At 33.4% G+C, this 20873-nt stretch overlaps 1 protein-coding gene across 4 annotated transcripts in view; it reads right to left on the reverse strand.

The window, feature by feature from the left end:
- The window catches only part of LOC106879480 (protein bicaudal D), a 36320-nt gene that overhangs the window by 13958 nt on the left and 1489 nt on the right, over nt 1-20873 (reverse strand). For 2 of the 4 annotated variants that reach the window (XR_008265220.1, XM_052971807.1), the window contains exon 2: nt 11086-13373. Coding sequence is in view for 3 of the 4 variants with exons in the window: in XM_052971807.1 (XP_052827767.1) it covers nt 11121-13373 (2253 nt within the window). In the remaining variant the exon portion in view is untranslated. The remainder of the gene's footprint in view (nt 1-11085; nt 13374-20873) is intronic. The other 2 variants (XM_052971809.1, XM_052971810.1) reach the window with 1 other exon arrangement.

A 20873-nucleotide genomic window follows, 5' to 3' on the forward strand; every position in this document is an offset into this window, starting at 1 on the left:
GCAAAGAATGATGTGATTATTGTTATTGTAAATATATATATATATATATATACATACATATATATAGTGTGAAGGCACATAGGTGCATGATTTAATGGTTAGGGTGTTATCTTCACACAAAATCATAGTTTTGATTCCCAGACTGCCAATGTATTGTTTGTGAGCAAGATACTTCATTTCACATTGCTTCAGTCTATGCAGCTGTAAATGGGTAACCCTGCAATGGAATAGCATTCCAATCAAGGGAAATGTTGGCCTGCCTACCAAGTCAGCAGGGTGGCATCATTTGAAAGCGACAACAGTGCAAGGAAGCACATTGTGACATGCAGAGATATAATACAAAATAGGGTTTGAACTAGAAGCCTTTACTTCTAAGGATAACAACACTTGCCCATTAAACATATGTAATGTTATATTTTATGGCTACTTAAATTTATCTTTCAGGAAAGGTAGTCACATTGATCTGATATTAACAGTGAGATAACTGACTAGATTACTATTAAACATCATATACAGAAGTTTCCATTTTTTTTTTCATCAATTACAGAAATTTCCTTCCATAGTAGTATATGTTTTCCTTTCTTGCACCATACGCATTCAACCGTTCCTCACTTAGCTGTTTCTCCTCTCATTAAGATTTCCAAAGTTCCTCTATTCTGACCTTTAGATGCCAACTTTACTGAAAGATAAATTTAAATAATGAGAAAATATAACAATTGTATATGCATCAGTTGCCTAGTGAATAAATGTTATTACTCAATTTAAAGATTAAAGTTCCTAGTTCTAATCCAGTTTGGTAATACATACATGCTCAAGAATAAGACACCTGATAACAGCGAAATATTGAAACCTAAATAAATATTCATTCTTTTCAACAATTAACCTTTCTCAAGGTGAGGTTAATAGTTGGAAAAGCTATTTTATAAAAATGTCTTGGACTATTTAAGTCTTATTTAATAAAAGTCCTCATTTTCATATGGCATGCAAGGGATTGATATGTCAACTTAATATTCATATACATTACAGGTGAAGAATGAATCCATGATGATTGTCATTTCTTTCACATGGAACACAAGTGAAATGACTGAGACTTGAGCTGTACAGTTTCTGGGCTAGCATACCTCAAAATATTAACAGAACAAAACATTGAAAATGTCACTTGTACTAATCAACCACCAAGCACATTCTAACATTTGTCAAATATATAAAAAACAAAACAAAAAAAAAAGGTGCTTGGAAAAGCTCAGGATATAAAGATGAAATGAGAAACACTGATTATGGTAGAGAAATCTGCCTAGAAAAAGAAAATTCCTTCAAAGAAAATTCTTATGGTAGATGGTTTGGATATGATCTCAACGACAATAATATTCAGACATTACACAACATAATTTAAATCCTCATAATTAGAATGGAGATAAAGAACAAACAATTGGTAAATAGACTTCAGTAAATTGAGAAAGAAAAAAAAAAAATACTAGTCCTGTGGACACCAATGATATTCAAGGAGAACACACCATTACTATTTGGGGACAGGGGAGGTGCAGCAGGCTTGTGCAGTATCATGCAGAAAATAGATAAGACAAATAGACACACAATTATTACTAAGCATACTAATAATTTATAAACATAACAGTGAAAGAATGAGTCAACAGACTGACAAGTTTATCTTGATAATGAATGGTCCTACAAGAGTGAAATGATTGGTGAAAAAGTATAAAAATATTAAGATATGAAGGGAAAAACATGAAATATTAAAACTACACAACAAATGTAATTTCAGTTTACTTTAATTTAGAAATATTCCTTCCAAGTAGTGATATTTGGCAAATCAAATATTTTCCTACAATGAATTCCTGATAGCTGACTGAGGATGCAATGAATGATCAAAATAATATGGACACCTAGATCCAACCATGCCAATGACTAGAAATACAAAAATAATGTTTTGAAAACAAACCATTGCAGCCTTTAATCACAACTAATGACCCTGTAGTCTATGTTGTAAAGAGGCCCGAAATAAAACAATAACCCTGGTTACTTCAATGAATTATAATTATTAATGTTTCAACTGTAAATCTAAAGAAACTTATGTATATAGACATGGTAGAAAAAGAGTGGCAATGGTGGTGGTGATATCTAAGCAAATTCACATTGGCTTGCTGAAGTTCATTTAACTATGGGATGAGGGCAGGGTAACTTAAAATTAATTGTATTTGATGGCTTAAAAGAAGCAATAGCATATTAGACATCCCAATTTCAGTAGCACTTACTCAGGAGTAAAATATTTTAGTGCATTAAAGCATGAAGTATAGGCCCAGCTTCTCTATAGGTGGGGGTTTTTTTTTGAGACATTTTCTTTGAGAAAAAGGATCTCAAAAACCATCAAATGCAATACCTACTAGCCAACATGCTTAAGACATTTAGCTGTAATAAATTATGTGACAAATCTGAAAGCATGGATCTAAAATTTATATATCCTGCTGGTAATACATAAAAAGCAACCAATACACTATAAAGTGGCTGGCGTGAGGAAGGGCATCTGGCTGTAGAAACCATGTCAAAACAGACTGTAGAACCTGGTGCAGCTCCTGGACTCACCAGCTCCTGTCAAACCATTCAACCCATGCTAGCATAGAAAACTGAAGTTAAATGAAGATTTCACATTAAACCAAACCTAAAAATATAAGCTTAAATACAACAGGATTTTGTAACATAGTATTCTAAATTAAGCAACTAAGATGTATAAACTAAATATTCTCTCCTGATACATTATAATGTAGGTTGCACAAATTCAAAGCTGAATACAAAATATTTCCAGTGTTTGAAAATCCTAATTTGATTTCTTCAATCAGTCTCATTTCTGAGAAAAATAATTACATTCAATTGTTGTATGACAAGTTCAATGCATTGAAAGAGAGAGAGAGAAAGAGAAGGAACGGCAAAACTTAATTTACATTCAACTAAAAGAATTTTGCTCATTTCCTGTTGACTCCCGGAAGTATGCTATTATAGTTTTATAGTAACAGAACTGATGCAAACCATTGAATCAGAATTGAAAGCTTATAAACATTTGAGCCTGCATTAGATCAACCTCACAATACTATTATTCATAAAAGTTGCTGGCCAGTATTATAGTAGTATACAGTAATAATTTTTAATATGAAACTTCTAGTTTCAAACTCAATCTAGTACTGCCTTAACACATTTCTTAAAAGACTAATTTGGAATCAGTGTCACAATTATTGCACTGTATTTATGATAGAATGTATGGAGGAGATAAATTACCAAATTAATATTTTTTTTAGAGAGAAATCATATGGAAAATATGAAGGTTGTTTAATTTTAAATAAATAAAATATGCCAATATTTTCAATAATTATAGACAATCATAAAAGAAAAAGAAATACAAATAAAAGTTAAAATATTGAAAACAAAAATTCTTTGCAAGATTCTATAATCATCCTAAAATAAATGTTGCCTAAATAACATTCAGCTTATTCAGAAGTCAAATTATATTAGAAACAACTGCATTTAGTTAGTCATGAAAACCAGATAAATTCTTTATTTGGATTTGTTTTATTTTGCAATATTAAATATCATTAAGTCTCTTTTGTCAAACATGATGACCTGATCACTGATATGGCTGTAATAAAACATCAAGTGACCAGGTTACTGATGCAAGATAAAATACAGAAACTTAATACAAATGGTATTACAAAATAAAACAAAAGCCTTTAATATAGGAAGGTGTATGTGTTTTAAAAAGTTTCTCATGACAATACAAGTGCTTCAGTTTGAACACAAACTCTTGGATGAAGTCACTCAAGTGCAATTCCAAAATGTTTTGAAGATTTTATTTCTTTAACTGAAGGGCTGAAATAAAGTGCAATCTTCATTCTGGTGAATACAATATATAAAAAAAATATATAAACATGCAAAAAAAGTAAATGGATGCAAATAGATATACCATATATCTTAATGCTAAAAAAAAAAAAAAAAAATCTTCACAAACCGTTACTCAGAATTTCTTGTGACCGTTCATTAGACAGTTGTGATAATACTGAATTCAGTATTATCAGTGAAACTGAGTAATAGTTTGTGAAGATTTTTTTTCAGCTTTATTAAAACAGTTCATTACTCAACCTTTGGTATTCGAGTACTGTTGTCTTCACTTTTGTTTTGCACCTATGTGCTTACTTGTGCGTGTGTTTGAATGTGTGTCTAACTCCAAGCAGCTGCAGATGGTTAATTATATACATGTAATTAAATAAAATTATAATATCACTAGTTGATCAGTTGAATCATTAACGCCTTTAGTTTATTGATTATTCTAATCAGTTTACCTAAAACCTTTCAGATTCTGAAGCCCTAGTAAATATGGTATTTTTATATTCTATCATGAAAATAGATAAAAAAAAATAGGATGTTTTGATTAACAGTTTCTCATGCAAAAAGACTTAGTATCCAAGACTGGGCTTGGTTATTTTGAATCTGTATTTGCAAGCGTTGAACAAGAGGGAGGTAAAGGAAACTAGCTTAGATAATGTAGGAAAGTTGTTAGTGTTAGATGATATAGGAAGAGGAGGATAACATCTGCTCTTGCAGAGGAAAAGGTTGTACTCTATTACATCCATCTATAAGACTAGCAAAAGTATTCTATAAACTGATCTAATGCAGTTGACAACAGACTAGATGAGAGAAGAATGAAGCAAAGAATTAAGGTACAAGTTAAAATGCTCAATTATACAATACTACCAAGTATGATCATAGTTGCATTAAAAAAAAAATGTTAATATAATTTGTGTAAAGAAAGAGTACTTGTGCCACCAATCCTAATAACTAAAATACATTTCAATGAAGACTGCTAACTACCCTATATTAATGACATGCAGTCATCAATATACTCTTCACGCTTCAATTGTGACTACTTAGAACATTTTAGTTGAGATTTTGAGATCCAACTATATATTCACAAATGTTTGTCTGTGCATGTGTATGTATGCGCACATGCATAGAATACAAGATGCACAACATGTTTGTGAACCATAAAAGAAACAGCAGTGTAATTTGACTGTAAATTTAACTAATTAGCATATCTTATACACATGTGTATAAATACATACAGGCACCTGTATCACACACACTGTGTGTGCTCATACATCCACATATATGCATACTTATATGTACATACACCTACTTCCACTTATCAATCCAAACACATCTATACAGATACATACAATTAAATAGAATCCAGGGAGACTGATGCTGGGTGTACATTGGCTAGGCCTATATTATTTACTAAAATTGATAGAAATTCAGTGAATTTGTCCTGCTGAGTGGAAAAATTCAATGTTTCAGACAGTTCTTCGGGGAAACGTTGACAGGACATGTATATATGCATATACACCTGCTTCCACTTATCAATCCAAACACATAAACATCTATACAGATACATACAATCAAGTAGAACCAAAAGAGACTGATGTTGGGTCTACATTGGCAAGACCTATAATTATTTAATAAAATTGATAAAAGTTCGGTGAATTTGTCCTGGTGAATGGAAAAATTCAATATTTCAGACAGTTCTTCTGGGAAACGACAGGATATGTATATATGAGGTGTGTGGGTGGCTAATCCTGTTTTAATGCCTACTTTTCCATGCTTTCATGGCTCAGATCAAGTTTACTGAGGCAAATTTCCTATAGCAGGATGCCCTTCCTGTCACTAACCCTCATTTGTTTCCAGAGAGGTTTTCAAACTACATTGGATATGAACGATAGTTTATGCAACAAAGACACTCATTTACTATCAGGCTATATGAAAACGACAACACACACAAACTCACAAGGATTTGGTTGGTCTGAGGCCAAAGTAAAAGAAAGCCCCATGAAGTAGGACTGATTCTAAAATCATGTGGTTGAGAAGCAAACCACTTAACACCTTAGCCCATGTGTGTGTATACACAAACATGTATATTAACACCGATATGATGTCCAATGAGACGGTTGGTCTTGGTTGGGACATGTTTACCATGTTACTAAACAGTCATTTTCTCCAATAATTTTGTTGGACTGAACCAGGGCCAGTAAAGAAATCATAGTTGAAGCTGACTTCAAAGTTATTTGAAAGGTCTGAATTGTGGCCATTATCTTCCTGTCAGAACTTAACCTATTTGACAATTACATATATAATAATAACCTTTCCTTAATTACTGACAAAAAAAACGTTAATACTTTATGAAAACAATGTACTCTATCAAAACAAATGGTTTTAGCTACAACAAATAAATTGTAAGCGTTGCCAAAACATTGCTGTGTAAAGAGTATTTATGAAATGGAAACCAATAAATTAAAATGAATTCTTTATAAGAATAGAATCCATAAACGCTTGTCCTGTTGCAGTGAACATATTTCTTGGGTGTATGTCAACATTTGATTCCAACTGGAATATCTTTGTCAGGACTACAAACAATAAAATATTTTGCAACCATCACAAGCAGTTGCTGACTATTTCACATCCAGCAATGATTATATTTATCCAATGTAAATCTATTCGTATTTTCAGACAGTATTTACAAGGACTTCAATGATGATACTTATGTCTTAACAACAAATTGTTTATCTTTGTAAACAATTTGCAAGTCTTTTGGTTTTGATATGTTCACCATGAAAAGTGAATATAAAAATTCAAGACCTGTTTTCTTTCACCTTTTCTTCACTGTATGTTATACCAAGAAGAACACAGAAGCAGGGGGCAACAACTCGTGCTAGTTGCCAGACTGTTTATATAGCTCTCCAGCACAAGTAAGCATAAAATGTGCTTAGTACCAATTGGAAGCCATCTTGAAGCATCTCAAGGAGAAACAAGAACTGCATTGACACTCCAGTATGAAACCCCTTAGATTTAAATCCATTGAAGAATATAACTATAGGCCTTCAAGTTAGAGCTCTGCTAATTATATTCCGAATGAGACTGCTGAGCAGGTGATACTCTTTCAGAAAAGCCCCAAAACTTTCAAACCTCAAAACAGCTTGTGTAGCTGTAGAGTTGAAGTAAATGGCCTACAATATTTCAAGGAACTCACAAACTATGCAATGCCTGTGAGATAGCTATCAGAAAAGAATATATATATATATATATATATATATATATAAATAAGCTGTCTAAGATAGTGAATTGCAGGTGAGTCTTCTTTTTACATGCCAACATCATTTAACGTCTGCTTTCCATGCTGGCATGGGTTGGACAGTTTGACTGAGGATTAGTAAACCAGGAGGCTGCACCAGGTTCCAATCCAATGTGACAAAGTTTCTACAGCTGGACACACTTCCTAATGCCATCCACTCCGAGTGTAGTGGTTGCCTTTTAAGTGCCAGTCAGGTGGCACTGGTATCAGTCATGCTTGAATGGCACTCTTTACATGCCACCAGCATGTTCTTCACAAATTTTGCAGAACTTTTTGAACTATCACTCTTCAAAATAACTAGGTCATAAAGCTGTCACACTTACTAGGCATTATGTCTTGCATTCCACACTGTACTCAAAACCACTCCCCAACATCACTCAGTCCTATGTTCACCCAGATACCTAGTATTACATGTCACTATTCCAGCCTAACAATCACCAGAGAGTGTTCCTTCCATTGTCCACAGATTACCAGAGGCGAAGCACATTACAAATGCTGTCCTCATGTACATGATTTATGAAAAGGCTTCTCCAAGACTTAAGAAATAGCATGATCAAATCCAATATTGAGACAATGGCTGTGAAGGTCAAGTGCTGATCTGCTGACCAGATGACCAAATAACTTATAATTACAGGCATTGTAGACCACCCTATAAAAAGATGCAGGAGTCAGTTTAGTCCAGTTGAGTGTCAAAACTATTCACACTTACATGAAGATTGGTGGCTAGGAAAAGGACAAAAGCCATGCCACCAATGCAAGCATAGAAAATTAACAGAAAAGAAATAGAATCGATTCCAATACAAGCTTAATATTGGCCAACCATTAAATTCCAATAATTTACAATATTTTAAGTAGCCTAGTCTATAGATAAGGTGTTTATAGAAGAGAGGTTCACTTTCAAAATGTTTAAATTTTCAATTTTTCTATGTTGGTGAGAGATGAAGTTTGGTCAACACTTAGCACAAGCTCTTTGCAATATCTAAGGTCTTCAAACCTCTCTAATTCTTGTAAATAGTCTGAATTCAGTTCCAGGTTTCAGAATTATAACACTATACTTCAAGTTAATTCATATAGTTTGTCCATCAAATAAGTAAAACCCTTAGTAAAGAAAAGTAGCAGTTAAAGATTCTTCTACAACATATATATCTCACTGCCCCCAAAATCATTAACTGGTATATCACCTGGAAAAAGACTTGCAGTGAACTATCTGAACAGATTAGATTATTCATGTTGGTAACTACTCCATAGCACTTGGTATAGTCTATAATAGTTCCTAAACCAAGGAATATTCAAGAATGGACAAGATTAACACTGTGTAAAGAGTAAACTATCTTTACACACTGAAAATTTAAATTCTTCATTGAATAAAATTCAATAATCATTGTTACTTTCACAAGAAAAATAATTTACCTGGTTTGATTTAAGTACATTTATGCTTTTACTAATAAATTCTTTTTCATATAATGAGCTCGCTTAATGAAAATTCATACATCTAAGTTGTCTTACAATATTCTGGACTTAATCTTCACTAAATAATGCTACCTTTCCTAACAATGCATCTAAGTTTTCCAAAAATTGTCATTTGTTTAATTCTTAACATTCTTAAAACTGCTTCTTTAATCATAAATCTGATCTGAGTTTTATAATATTCTGACTAAATAATACACAAAAAAGCTAGAATCCCACCAATTAACATTCCTCGTAATTAAATGTCAAAGGTCAATAAGATGTAACAAATAGTTGCACATTGAATATTATAGAATATCCCTTGATGAAGTGTGATGTATGGGAGATTAAAACAGATGCATTTAAATTATGGTTCAACTATTAGAAATACTTTGAGCCAAGCCCAATGACTAAACTGTTTTGAAATCCAGTTAAATTTTTGAAGTAAATAAAAGTGATTCTCTCTCATTATATATGTGAGAGAGAACGCAATAGCAATGACTGGCCCAGGTAAGCTGTACATAAGGAAAAAAAGTACACTTGCGAAAACATTAACTGATAGACTGCAGAAGAGGACTTTTAAGCAAATTTAAGACACTGGTTCTTAATTATAAATTCAAAATTGAATGGATTAAGAACTGGAATAAATCAGAAATGAAGTAAATTTTTTGCATTAATAACATATTTGTAATAACTTGAGAGTGGGGAGGTGAAAACATTTGGCAACGTTAGAAGGGAATCCAACTGCAGACCCCTACCACTTTTTTTAATACAAAAGTAATATAACTGTCAATATAATATATGACATTACCTGTTTTTCCATACCAAAAACAAATGAACAAATCTGCCATGAGGCTGGAGTTAATTTGTGAGGATTAATATTTCTATGGCTGACCCCTCTATTGTAAAATTTTGTTACTACACATCTAAACCAAAGCCTACACCAAATTAACATCAACCAATATCTATTGTTAGCATATCATATGTTGATAACCAACTTAGTCCTGCATACATTTTGCTAATAATTTTGATAGTGTTCCTTTTTAAATTCACACAATCTCCCTGCCAAATTAACCACACACACACACACACACACACACACTGAAACATACCCAAAGTGCTATTACTCTCCAATTGCTAATCTCAACTTTCTTAAGTACCTCATATCAGATGATTTTAAAAAAATAATAATTTGAAGTGTCTGGAGGATAAATACCAACTGGACACAATTTAAGTTTTTGGGGAAAAAACCCCCCTCCAAAACATGGAATGTTATAAAAAAAGATTTTTTTTGTTAAAAGGCAAGGAGCATAACAGGAGACTATGTTGGATGCAGTGAGAGGTAGGATGAGATAAATGGACAGAGAAAGCAGCAAACATACAGTTCATTCATATTCAAGTTGTTTTTTAAAGCAGCACATTCAACAGCCAAATTCTTTTTCTAGTTCTTAAATCTATGAGGATCAAGTTGTTAATCTATTTGTATTCAGCTGAGTGCACTTATATGATCTATATAATAAAGTTACACTATCTTGTAGCTTTATTGTAACATTCTTCTCCCTTCATAGCCTGATGAGCAGAGTCTCAAAGTACATTCTAACTCAGATTTATGATTTTAAAAGGTTTTAAAAACATGGTGTTAGACACTGAATAAAAACTGCTGAAGAGCTTGGATGTAAAGTTAGGGAAGACGATATATTCAGTGAAGGATAATGGTTGAATCCCAAAATGTTCTGAAGCAGTTTTGAGACTGATCAATTTTACAATACAATTGTTTATTAAACCACATGAATAAAAGTACGATTGAACTTAAGTTGAGAACCTCTGAAGTCATGTCCAGATACCTCTGAAAAGTTATTCAAGCTGGTATATTAGTCAGTGAGAATAACGTTTCTAAACTGAGGAAATAAATGATTAACTAAGAAACCAATGCACCATTAATCTATTTTAATATTCTGACATCTCAGAAGCTTTCCTTGAAAATCCTGCAACTTTTTAGTGTCTTCAAATTCTCAAGTGTGTTATATCACTGCAGTCAACCTTTTACTGGCTTTTACTATAAGCACACTTTGTTCAGAAACCTTGTTATTCAAGGAAAAATTATCCATGTCTCAGCTACATTTCTCTCACGATATCCAATTTTGGACCAATTTTAATTCTAACATAAAATAATCACCAAAATATCCAAGTACCATTCAAAAAATACCACCGCATAACAGAAATTAGAGGTAAAACTTAAATTGTTGACCAGCTGAATAATGGATTTGTGTAAAAAATAAAGTGACTAGCTTCAAACATTACATATACAAGCATGCATGTATACCCATTCACCCGGAAATATTTAGATATTTTTAAGAAATAGGGAAACACATCAAAGAGAACAAAGCAGGGAAAAATTAATGATAGCAGCTGCATTCCCCATTTAGGTAAGCACATTAGCCCCCCTGACTTACCCGGTTCTCCGGGTCCACAGGACTAGTCACCTAGTTTAATAGTCTCTCTTTTGCCTTCGACCAAATTCTTCATATGGAGCGTAGTAACTTACTTTGGTGGGACCAATCTTGCTACGGCCCTGCCTTCGCATGTTACGGCGCTCTCGGTCAAATTCCAAATCTTCCAACCGCTGTGTTAGTACTAATTTTTGCTGTATAGCCATACGAAGTAAGGAATTTAAAGTCTTTTTCTCCTCCTCTGCAGCAACAAGCTGCCTTTGCATTTCATCAAGCTGAGTCACATACTCATCACAGCGCTGCGCAAACATGGCACGTAAGGAAGCAAATGTTGCAGCATCTTCTTTAAGTGCCTTCAGTTCATTTCTTAACTTCATCATAGTGTCTGTTACTATTACTTTTTCATTCTCATACTTCTGTTTCAAATTAGCTAAGGCAATCTCAGCAGTGGATTTATTTGCTTTTAATACACTACGTAAAGTAGCAATTTGTTCACGTTTGGTAGATAACATAGCTTTCAGTTTCACTATCTGTTCTTGTAGTTCTTTAACATCAGTGTTTTCATTATCTCCACCCTCTCGCTGCCTAGTCACTAGCAGATGGTCAACAGCACGCCTCAAATACTTTATTTGGTCCAAAACAGTTTCAACTAACTTTCCACAAGAAGTAGGATCTCCTGCTCCCTTCAAATCCTGGCTGACAAGGTCTTTTGTTTTCTTTTGAGCTTGTGAACCAGTTTCAGCATTTTCTACATTGTTTACTTCATTAGTCTTTTGAGAGGCTTCAGCTTTCTCCTCACTTCCTTCTCGTACATTATCTGGTCGAGACATCTGTGCTGCACTTTTGGCATGATCAAGCATAACTCTGCTTGGTAGCTCACCATTGACTTCACAAACCAAGTGATAAAGCTGAGCCATCTCCTCTGTAATATGAACCAATTGATCTTGGGTGACACTCAGTTTACCTTGGGCACTGTCTGCCGAGTCAGTCATTCCAGACAGCTCCTTCTGTAAACTTTTTATCGTTTCTTCATATTCCATGACAGTTTCATTAAGGCTAGATAATTTCTCCTTCACCTCAGGATCAATTGATTTGTTACTGTCAGCATTTTGTACTCTTTCTTGAAGACAAGAAATTTCTGCTTGCAAATTACTAATTCGTTTCAAGGCTGCAGTATAATTCTTTTCATTAATTCTGTAGTTATGTTTTAAGAGCAGAAGTTCTTTCTTTTCTTGGTCAGTTTCATTCTGAATCTCAGCAATATCTTCTTCAGTAAGTTCTCCCTCAGATAAAGTAATATCGGCTTCACTAATATTTGCTATTGCACTCATATGTGACTTCAGTTGAGCAGCCCGTTCTTTCTGCTCAACAAGATCTTTCTGAGTATCTTGCATTATCTTTTGAGCTTCATCCAAACCTTTCTGAAGTTCCATTTTCTCACTCTCACTCTGGTCAAGTAGCTGTTGTAATTTCTGTACTTCAGTCATATGGATTTCACTAAGTAAATCATTAACACTGGCCGGGGCAGGCTTAGGAATAATACTTTCTTTTTGAGGTTGTACAAAGTCTGCTTCTAATCGCTTAAGTGCAGGGTGATCTTGAGATTCACTTTCATCATCATTAGTTTCTCGATGACTACTGTTAAGATTAAGATCATGGTTATTGCTAAATTTAAGTCCATCACTCAAGCCACCAATATGAGCCAAATTACTTAAATTGAACATAGACTCACGTGTTAAATGGTGATCAAGCTCCTTCTTTAACATGTGTTTTTGCTCTCTTTCTTGCTGGAGAGAATTCAGAGCCTCTTCAAGATTTCTTTCTATAATTTTTTTAAGATTTTTCGTTTCCTCCAACTCTGTATTTAAGTCATCTGTTTCCTCTTGAAGAGCTCTTTTTTCATGTTTTAAAGCTTCATAGTCCACCTGACTTTGTCGCAACTGAGACAACTGTTTCTGAAGGTTTATATTTTCATCCTCCAGTTCAGCATAATCAGCAAGGTTACGATTTTCTCGAACCTTATATTCTTTTATTTCATTTCTCAGTTGTTTACGTTGAAGTTCTAAAGCTTCCATTTGTTGTTGACTCTCATTAACCAATGCATTGAGCCGCTCATTTTCACATGTGATGCGATCATAAGCAGCTTTGATAGATTTAAGCTCAGTTTCAAGCTCACCAATGGTACCCCGGTACTGGTCTTCCAAAGAAAGGGTCTCTTGAAGAAATCGTTCTTCATGTCGTATACCCACTTCATGTTGCTTTCTGTAAGTGGATTGATGTTTACTCAGAGCCTAAAGAGAAAAAAAAAAGTTAAATGAAAGTCATTTTGTATATAAAAATGGGAATTAACAGTTCAAAGTTTAAAATTAACAAATGCTCCTGAAACCCAGTCAAAGGTGACAATTTTAATATCTGATTTGTGTTGGGCCCAATGCCCTCACATATCTAACAATAACCCTTCCATTTACTTAATTTTCCCCTATCTCCACCACCAGTCCAATCCTCTACCACTGTTCTTTGAGGCTATATCCTAATACATATACACCATGACTTCTCTCATCTATCTTTCTACATCTCCCTTATTCAACTGTTTCTCTACAGCAAGAAACGCATCTTTATCTCATTGTTTTGACCTCATCAACTGGCAAAGCCACCTCCCTCAATACTACTCCTCATATTTGAGGGGACCATTACTTAGTGACACTGTTGGTGCCACAAAAAAATTCACCCAGTACACATTGTAAAGTGGTTGTGTTAGGAAGGGCATCCAGCCATAGAAACCATGCCAAAGCAGACAATAGAACTTGGCACAGCCCTCTGGCTTGTGCCAGCTCGACAAACCATCCAACCCACGCCAGCATGGAGAATTGATGTTAAATGATGACTACATCAGCAACTAAGTACGTTCAATTGATATTTATGTGCTAACATTTTCTTTTGATGCTTTACTATACTTTTGCATTTTACAAGCAAAGCAATTTATTCAATTTATTTAAGCTCTTACGTATAACGGGTTTATAGATTGTGCCTTCATTGAGTCACAGTGGGTATGTGGTTGCTTATGAAATCTCAATGGAGGACTGAAGTTCAGCTGATACTTATTCTTCCATGAAAGCAAAACAAGGTCTATACATAGTGTTGGCTAAAACCAGTAGATATAGTCCATGAAACAATATAAAATTCATGAAGTGTCAAAGACTAGTTAACTGAAAATGGGACAGATTAAAATAGTGATGACTATTTGACTATTTAGATGTTTAACTTGAGTGCTAGTGGTTTTTGTTATCCATAGACAAAAAGATTAAATATATTGGTTTTATGCTTTGGCACAAAGCCAGTAGTTTCAGGGGTGGGGTAAGTTGATTATATCGACCCCAGTGTTCAAATTATTTATCGACCCTGAAAGGATGAAAGGCAAAGTCAATCTTGACGGAATTTGAATGCAGAATGTAAAGATAGATGAAATACCACTAAGCATTTTGCTCAGCGTGCTAATGGTTCTGCCAGCTCATTGCCTTAAGAAAATGAAACATTGAAAACTATTTACATTAGAAAGAAACTGCATGCAACATTGCAATCTTGACATTGCTTTTTCTACTTTAAATGTTTCCAAATTGCAATCATCTTTGAGTGTCCATATTCCATGCTTGGTATGGGTTGGAAGGTTTGACAAGATTCATTCAAAAGACTGTCAAGCTTCAATGCTGGTTTTCATAGTTTCTGTAACTAGCTGGATGCCCCTCCTAACACCAAACACTTTACAGCGTACGGAGTACTGTACTAAGTACTTTTTCATGTCACTGTCACCAGTGAGGTAACCAAGTAGTTTGCAAGACAAGACCCCTTAGTAGCACTGAATGTATTTTACATGCTGATTAAAACAGATTTTGGCTATGCAGCTGGGTAAAGCTTTTGAATGTAAAGAACTATGTGCAGCAACTATGGTTTGGATAAATACAATATGACAATAATAATGGTGCCTGATGTAAACACTCACTTGATGATCAATATGATACCAACTGATAATACTTTGCTACAGCAATATGAAGAAACTTCGGACATAAATGGTAAAAACATAGAACATCTGTTTTTATATCAATATCAGGAATTATGACTACACAAAAAATTTTGGTAATGGCAAAACTTGAACTGGAAATATATTTTATCAGCATAAGATCTGTGATAATGTCATTAGCTACTCATCAAAAGGTATTGCTTCTTGTTGAAAGCATTAAACTGTTATCACAACATAAAAATCTGGATTCAAAGGTATTCTCATAAGTTACACAAGACAGCTAATTTTTATGAATTTGAAACAATTAAATAGAGTTAAGGAGACTAATGTCGTTTAGAGAAGGTTCTTGTCAGGAGTAAACAGCTCTCTCCTTTGAGCCATAGACCGTGAAGGAAGTGCAAATAAAAAAATTTGTTCAGATTCTGACTTAACACAAAATACTGAATATATTTCACTCTTTCAGATATGTATAATTTAACTAAATTAGATTTAAGGCTGTCATATCATCAAATAGAAATGTGTTGAAGTTACAATAAACACATCAATGGTTTTGTTAAGGTGGTTATGTCTTCCACACTGGATTTCAGAGAGCAACTGTACATGTTGGAAATGACATTGATAAATGGTATTATCAAGATATATGTATTGGCACTATAATTGTTGAAAGTAAATAAAAATCATTAAAAAATTTGGAATTATCAAGAATGGGAATCAAACCAAGTGTGCTAGAGACTAATGAATTGTCTTGGGGTGGGTTAGGGTAGACAAAGAGTATATCATCAGTTCATTTAGTAGCCGAGACTGTTTTCCTGGCCTTGGCAATCACAATTGGGAAATATATTGATCAGTAAATTACGTGTTGCCACATGTCTCACATGCATCTCAGTTGCACAGGGAGTCAAAAAAAAAAAAGAGGGGGGGGGGAATAAATCGGATTAGTTTAAAAGTCACCAGTTAAAATTTATGAGGTTATAAAATACTAGTCAAGAATAGCTTCACAAAAAAAAAAAAACCCCATCTTGTACTATATTTTCTAAGAGAATTAACCTTAAATGAAACAAGATACTTGAAAAATATACTTTCTGCTTGGTTGGAAACTGAAACTGGTCTCAGATCTTAGACCATTAGGATTTTTAAGACAAAAATTATGTTTTACTGAAAGTAACATCTGTATATATTTTAAGATGAGCCTTAAGACATTCGAGCGAGTTTGTTGCCAGTACCGCTGGACTGGCTCCTGTGCAGGTGGCACGTAAAATACACCATTTCGAGCATGGCCGTTGCCAGTACCTTCCAACTGGCCTTTGTGCCGGTGGCACGTAAAAGCACCCACTACACTCTCGGAGTGGTTGGCGTTAGGAAGGGCATCCAGCTGTAGAAACTCTGCCAAGTCAGATTGGAGCCTGGTGTAGCCATCTGGTTCACCAGTCCTGAGTCAAATCGTCCAACCCATGCTAGCATGGAAAGCGGACAAACGATGATGATGATAAAGTGATCTCAAATATCATGTTGGTGCATTCTCACAATTGGAATTTATGAATGTTGTTTTGGATAACACAGTCATGTAGACAATGTAATAAAATGTGAAGATCAGTAAACTTACAAGTGACAACAGTTTACTTGGTACATCAAGAGGGATTTTTAATAATTAGAAAATTCATTCAAGTCATTAAAAAAATAAGTCAATCAAATATTATATTTGGGTGTCATAGAGAACTGGTTGGAATGAGAAGTTACAGAATGTAAACAATATACAAGATACCTGACATGTTAGAATAAAACCAAAACTTGTACAGTGTACACATGACCTAAACAAAGAATGGCTACCTGTACATGGATAATGATTGTTCTCATTGTTTAACATCCTCCTTCCATGCTGGCATGGGTTTTAACAGTTTGATAGGAGCTGGCTGAGCAGGAGCCTGTACCATGCTTCTGTGTATTGACATGGTTTTAACAGCTGGATGCCCTTCATAACACCAATAACAGATTTAGCACTATACTTTATACCTGCTGTTGTATATTCTGGGTGTCCAGTAGAAATAAGAGTTAAGAATAAATAAGACTTGTATCAAGAACTGTGTTTGCTAAAAATGATGTTCCAGAAACATGACAATGTGTGAATGTTTTGAAAATGACTTGTTCATATAGCTTGATAAGATGAAATGCAAGCCAATAAAAACACCATATTATTCAGAATCAAAGGGAACTGCTGAAAAAACAAAATCATCACAAGTGTAAAGATTGGGTTTAAAAGAAGGCATATTCATGCAACCCTTAAATGGCAGGAAAGGGCTGCATGAATGTGTGTGCTGAATGGGTAAAAGATAGAAAAACTGTTTTTTATTAAGAGTCATTTTTATATCATCACTAAATACAAAAACTATCATTGTTAGTTTCTTGCATAATAAAATTTACAATTTCATTGAAAAGTGCCATAAAATATTCACTTTCCTTTGATGATGCCCACTGTTTAAAAGGTTAGTGCATATTTGAATAACCTGCTTTGGAGTGATCAGACAGAAAACGTCTTGAATGGCCAGACATTTAGAAGACGTCTTCATAGTCCACCTTTGATGTGCAGACAAATACAAACATCAATAAAATGTGCAATGAATGAGGTTCCAGTTTGGTATGTTGAAAAAAAAAAAAAAAAAAGGACAGCAACAACTGAAATTTATATCTTAAGCAGGAAATAATACAATGGCAATTCTTCAGGGTTAACGGAATATACTGACCCATTGCAGATGAATGATAGAAACTGATAGAAACAAAATAGAGAATCAAATCCATGAAGCTTTGAATTATATTCCAAAATATAACACTGCAAATAGTGTTTGATGCAGTGACCAAATAATGAAAAGAATTAAACCAATTCTATAATTCAAACAGATTTTGTTATATGCTTCACCTGCATTAAGGTAGATACCAGAGTTTGGTTATTCAATGAAATAAAGCTTTTAAACAAAGAATCACATACAAGAACAGTTTTATTCAGATAAATACAGTTTGACAACACAACCATTTGCCAAAATAAATGGAGAAAGCATTTAAGATTTATAATTTCAAGTCCTAAGATATTCAGGTCAAAGTGATAAAATTAAAAAAAAAACCTAACTCTTAAGGGAACCTTTAACTAGGAGCTAAAAATTTCAGCTGATGACAATGACACACTGGATAAAGTTGCTTAGACATTAAAAATGAAACTAAATGGTTTTCTTACGCAAAAATTTAATAATTTAGGGACCAGATAAAATGAATGCTTTTTTTTTTTTCATGGACATACTTAAAGCTGTATTTCAGAGAAAGTTATGTCTGAAAATGCTGGTCAAGGCAATTTAAAGGTGTTAAAGGTTGATTCTGTTTGCAAGGAGTATTAACTTTCTAAAACGTTTTAAATGGTTCTTCAAGAAAATTTGAACCCATGTCATTTTTGATAATACCTAAATATTCTGAAACTTTACAGTACTTTTAGTTAATTTCTTTTTAAATGCTTTATTTCATAATCTTAAAATTGAAGTAAATTTATCACTAATTAGCTGAAAATTACGCCAGGTTTGAAAATAACGACTTTTCCCCCCTATTAATAGTTACAAAATTTAAAAAATAAAGTTAAAAATTCTGGACACTAATGACATAAGAAAAAAAAGCGACTTATTCAGGTCTAACTAGTTTCACCGGTAATGTAGAGAATGGGTCACAAAGCAAACAATGAATAATTACATGCTAAAAAAGAATGCAAATAAAATGTATAAACATAAATGGTCCATATTTAAAACAGCTGTCATATCTTTCCAGAAATCCAAATTTTATTTTTAATTAAAATATGTCAATAAGATAAACATAACACCACTGTTGTTTTTTTAATTGCTATTAATATCAAACTAAATTTACTTTCAAGGTCTCATTTTAGTTGGGAGTTGTTATAGTAAAAATTAGGTATGAAATGTGAGGATTTGATTAAAACAGTGCTCGGACACTTCAACGGGTGCAGAGACCGATAGCTGTGTATTGGCAAAATAAATATGTCGGGATAATTCTATCAACTACACTGTACCTCTACAAATGTGCGGATTTGTACCAATATGAAAAACTGTTTTTACAGTGTGAGAATAATACAATTTTGAAGTTGCAAATGCCTTTCGGAAAGCGAGGCACATCCTATTTACACACCTATGTAATAAACACAGAACGTTTGAATGGCTGACAATAGAACTATACGTTATTTCAATTTTGTCTAAATCAGTGATTAAAATGGAGATACCTATCAGATATGGTTGAGACCTCGGGAAAAAAGGATCACCTCTTTTAGTTAATTCCAGATTAAATATATTTTAGGCACTTAATATTAATTTTTTTTTCAACTGTGCAATTTTCTATTTCAGATGACATTTTAAAAAGAAGGCCTTTTTATACTCCTAGAAAAGCCACTTACCCAAATTATACTTTTTCGATTTCTAAAAGATCTCAATAGTGTGTCATCAATGTGGGCTTTCAGTTTGAAGAAGAATGGTACATACCTTAAAGGTGCACCCACGCCTTATATAGATTGTCATTAATAGAAAATGGTAGCAAGAGAATATTTTAATAACCATTAGTTTACAGAATATTCAGAGCTAAGGGATTTGGGTATTTGAACCATCAAATATTAAATCAGTTCTACTTCTCAGTAGTTCAAAGCATTAGTAAGAATCTCGGTTAAGAGAGTAGTATGAGAATTCTTCGTGAGGAGGGAGGGGACAGAGGGAAAACACTAAACCTATTTCTATCAGTGGCTGTCATTTTAAATGGACATGAAAACAGTTATTTAAAGAAAAATAAAAAATAACATTTGTCATGTTTTTACATTCAAAGACCTTTAAATTATAATCTTTAGCATTAATAAATATTTAGCAAGTGAAAATGTTCTATCCGTCAGCAGAAACTTCAAAGAATACAGTTTTGTTTGTTTGACAAGGAAAATTTCTTAAAAACAAACATCATTCTAATATCTATTTACACTGAAATAAATAGGATGCTACACACCTTACGGACATTTCATATCTGATATTCTGACATTTGATACCAACATTTAATTTTAGGGGAAAACATTCAAGATGTCCGCAAATAATATAATTACCGATGGACAGTTAAATACACACGCACAGTAAAAAATGTTAAGCTAAGTCAATTGTTCTTGCATCACCAAAAAAAGTGAGTGACATTCGACAGTAATGAAAGTCTGTTTGCATGTGTCAAGCATGCAGGTACAAATCGCAACATTTCGTTTTTAATTATAGACTTGAGAGATGAAAATAACCTCTCTTTATAGTACTGTAAGCAAGCAGTGAATAATTCTTAGTGCAACCAGCTTTATACGAAGTTATCTAAATATATATACTATTACTCTACCGGCCCACTTTCCGTTGAGTAATATTAAAGACACCATGATTAGAGAAATACAATGATGAAGTTTAGAGAGGAATCGACATAACTTACACCAAAGTTTATATAGAATAACAAATGCAGTTAAGGAAGTGCGATCATTCGAACCGTTATTTTTTACAGTATTAAATTAGGTCTTGAAAAAAATTCTCAAATGAGAAAGAAATTAGATGAAGTAAAAATAGGGCATCTCCAAAAGAACAAAAACAGTAAAAGCTGACGAATAATATTAAGTAGCAAAAAGAAACTATGACGAAAAATTGGAACAACTGAGATATAACTAGAAGAAATAATTCTTATGAAAACAGCCACACACACACACATATATACATATGTGTATATATATATATAT

The sequence above is a fragment of the Octopus bimaculoides genome, chromosome 11 (genome assembly GCF_001194135.2).
Source record: "Octopus bimaculoides isolate UCB-OBI-ISO-001 chromosome 11, ASM119413v2, whole genome shotgun sequence".
Lineage (NCBI taxonomy): Eukaryota > Metazoa > Mollusca > Cephalopoda > Octopoda > Octopodidae > Octopus > Octopus bimaculoides.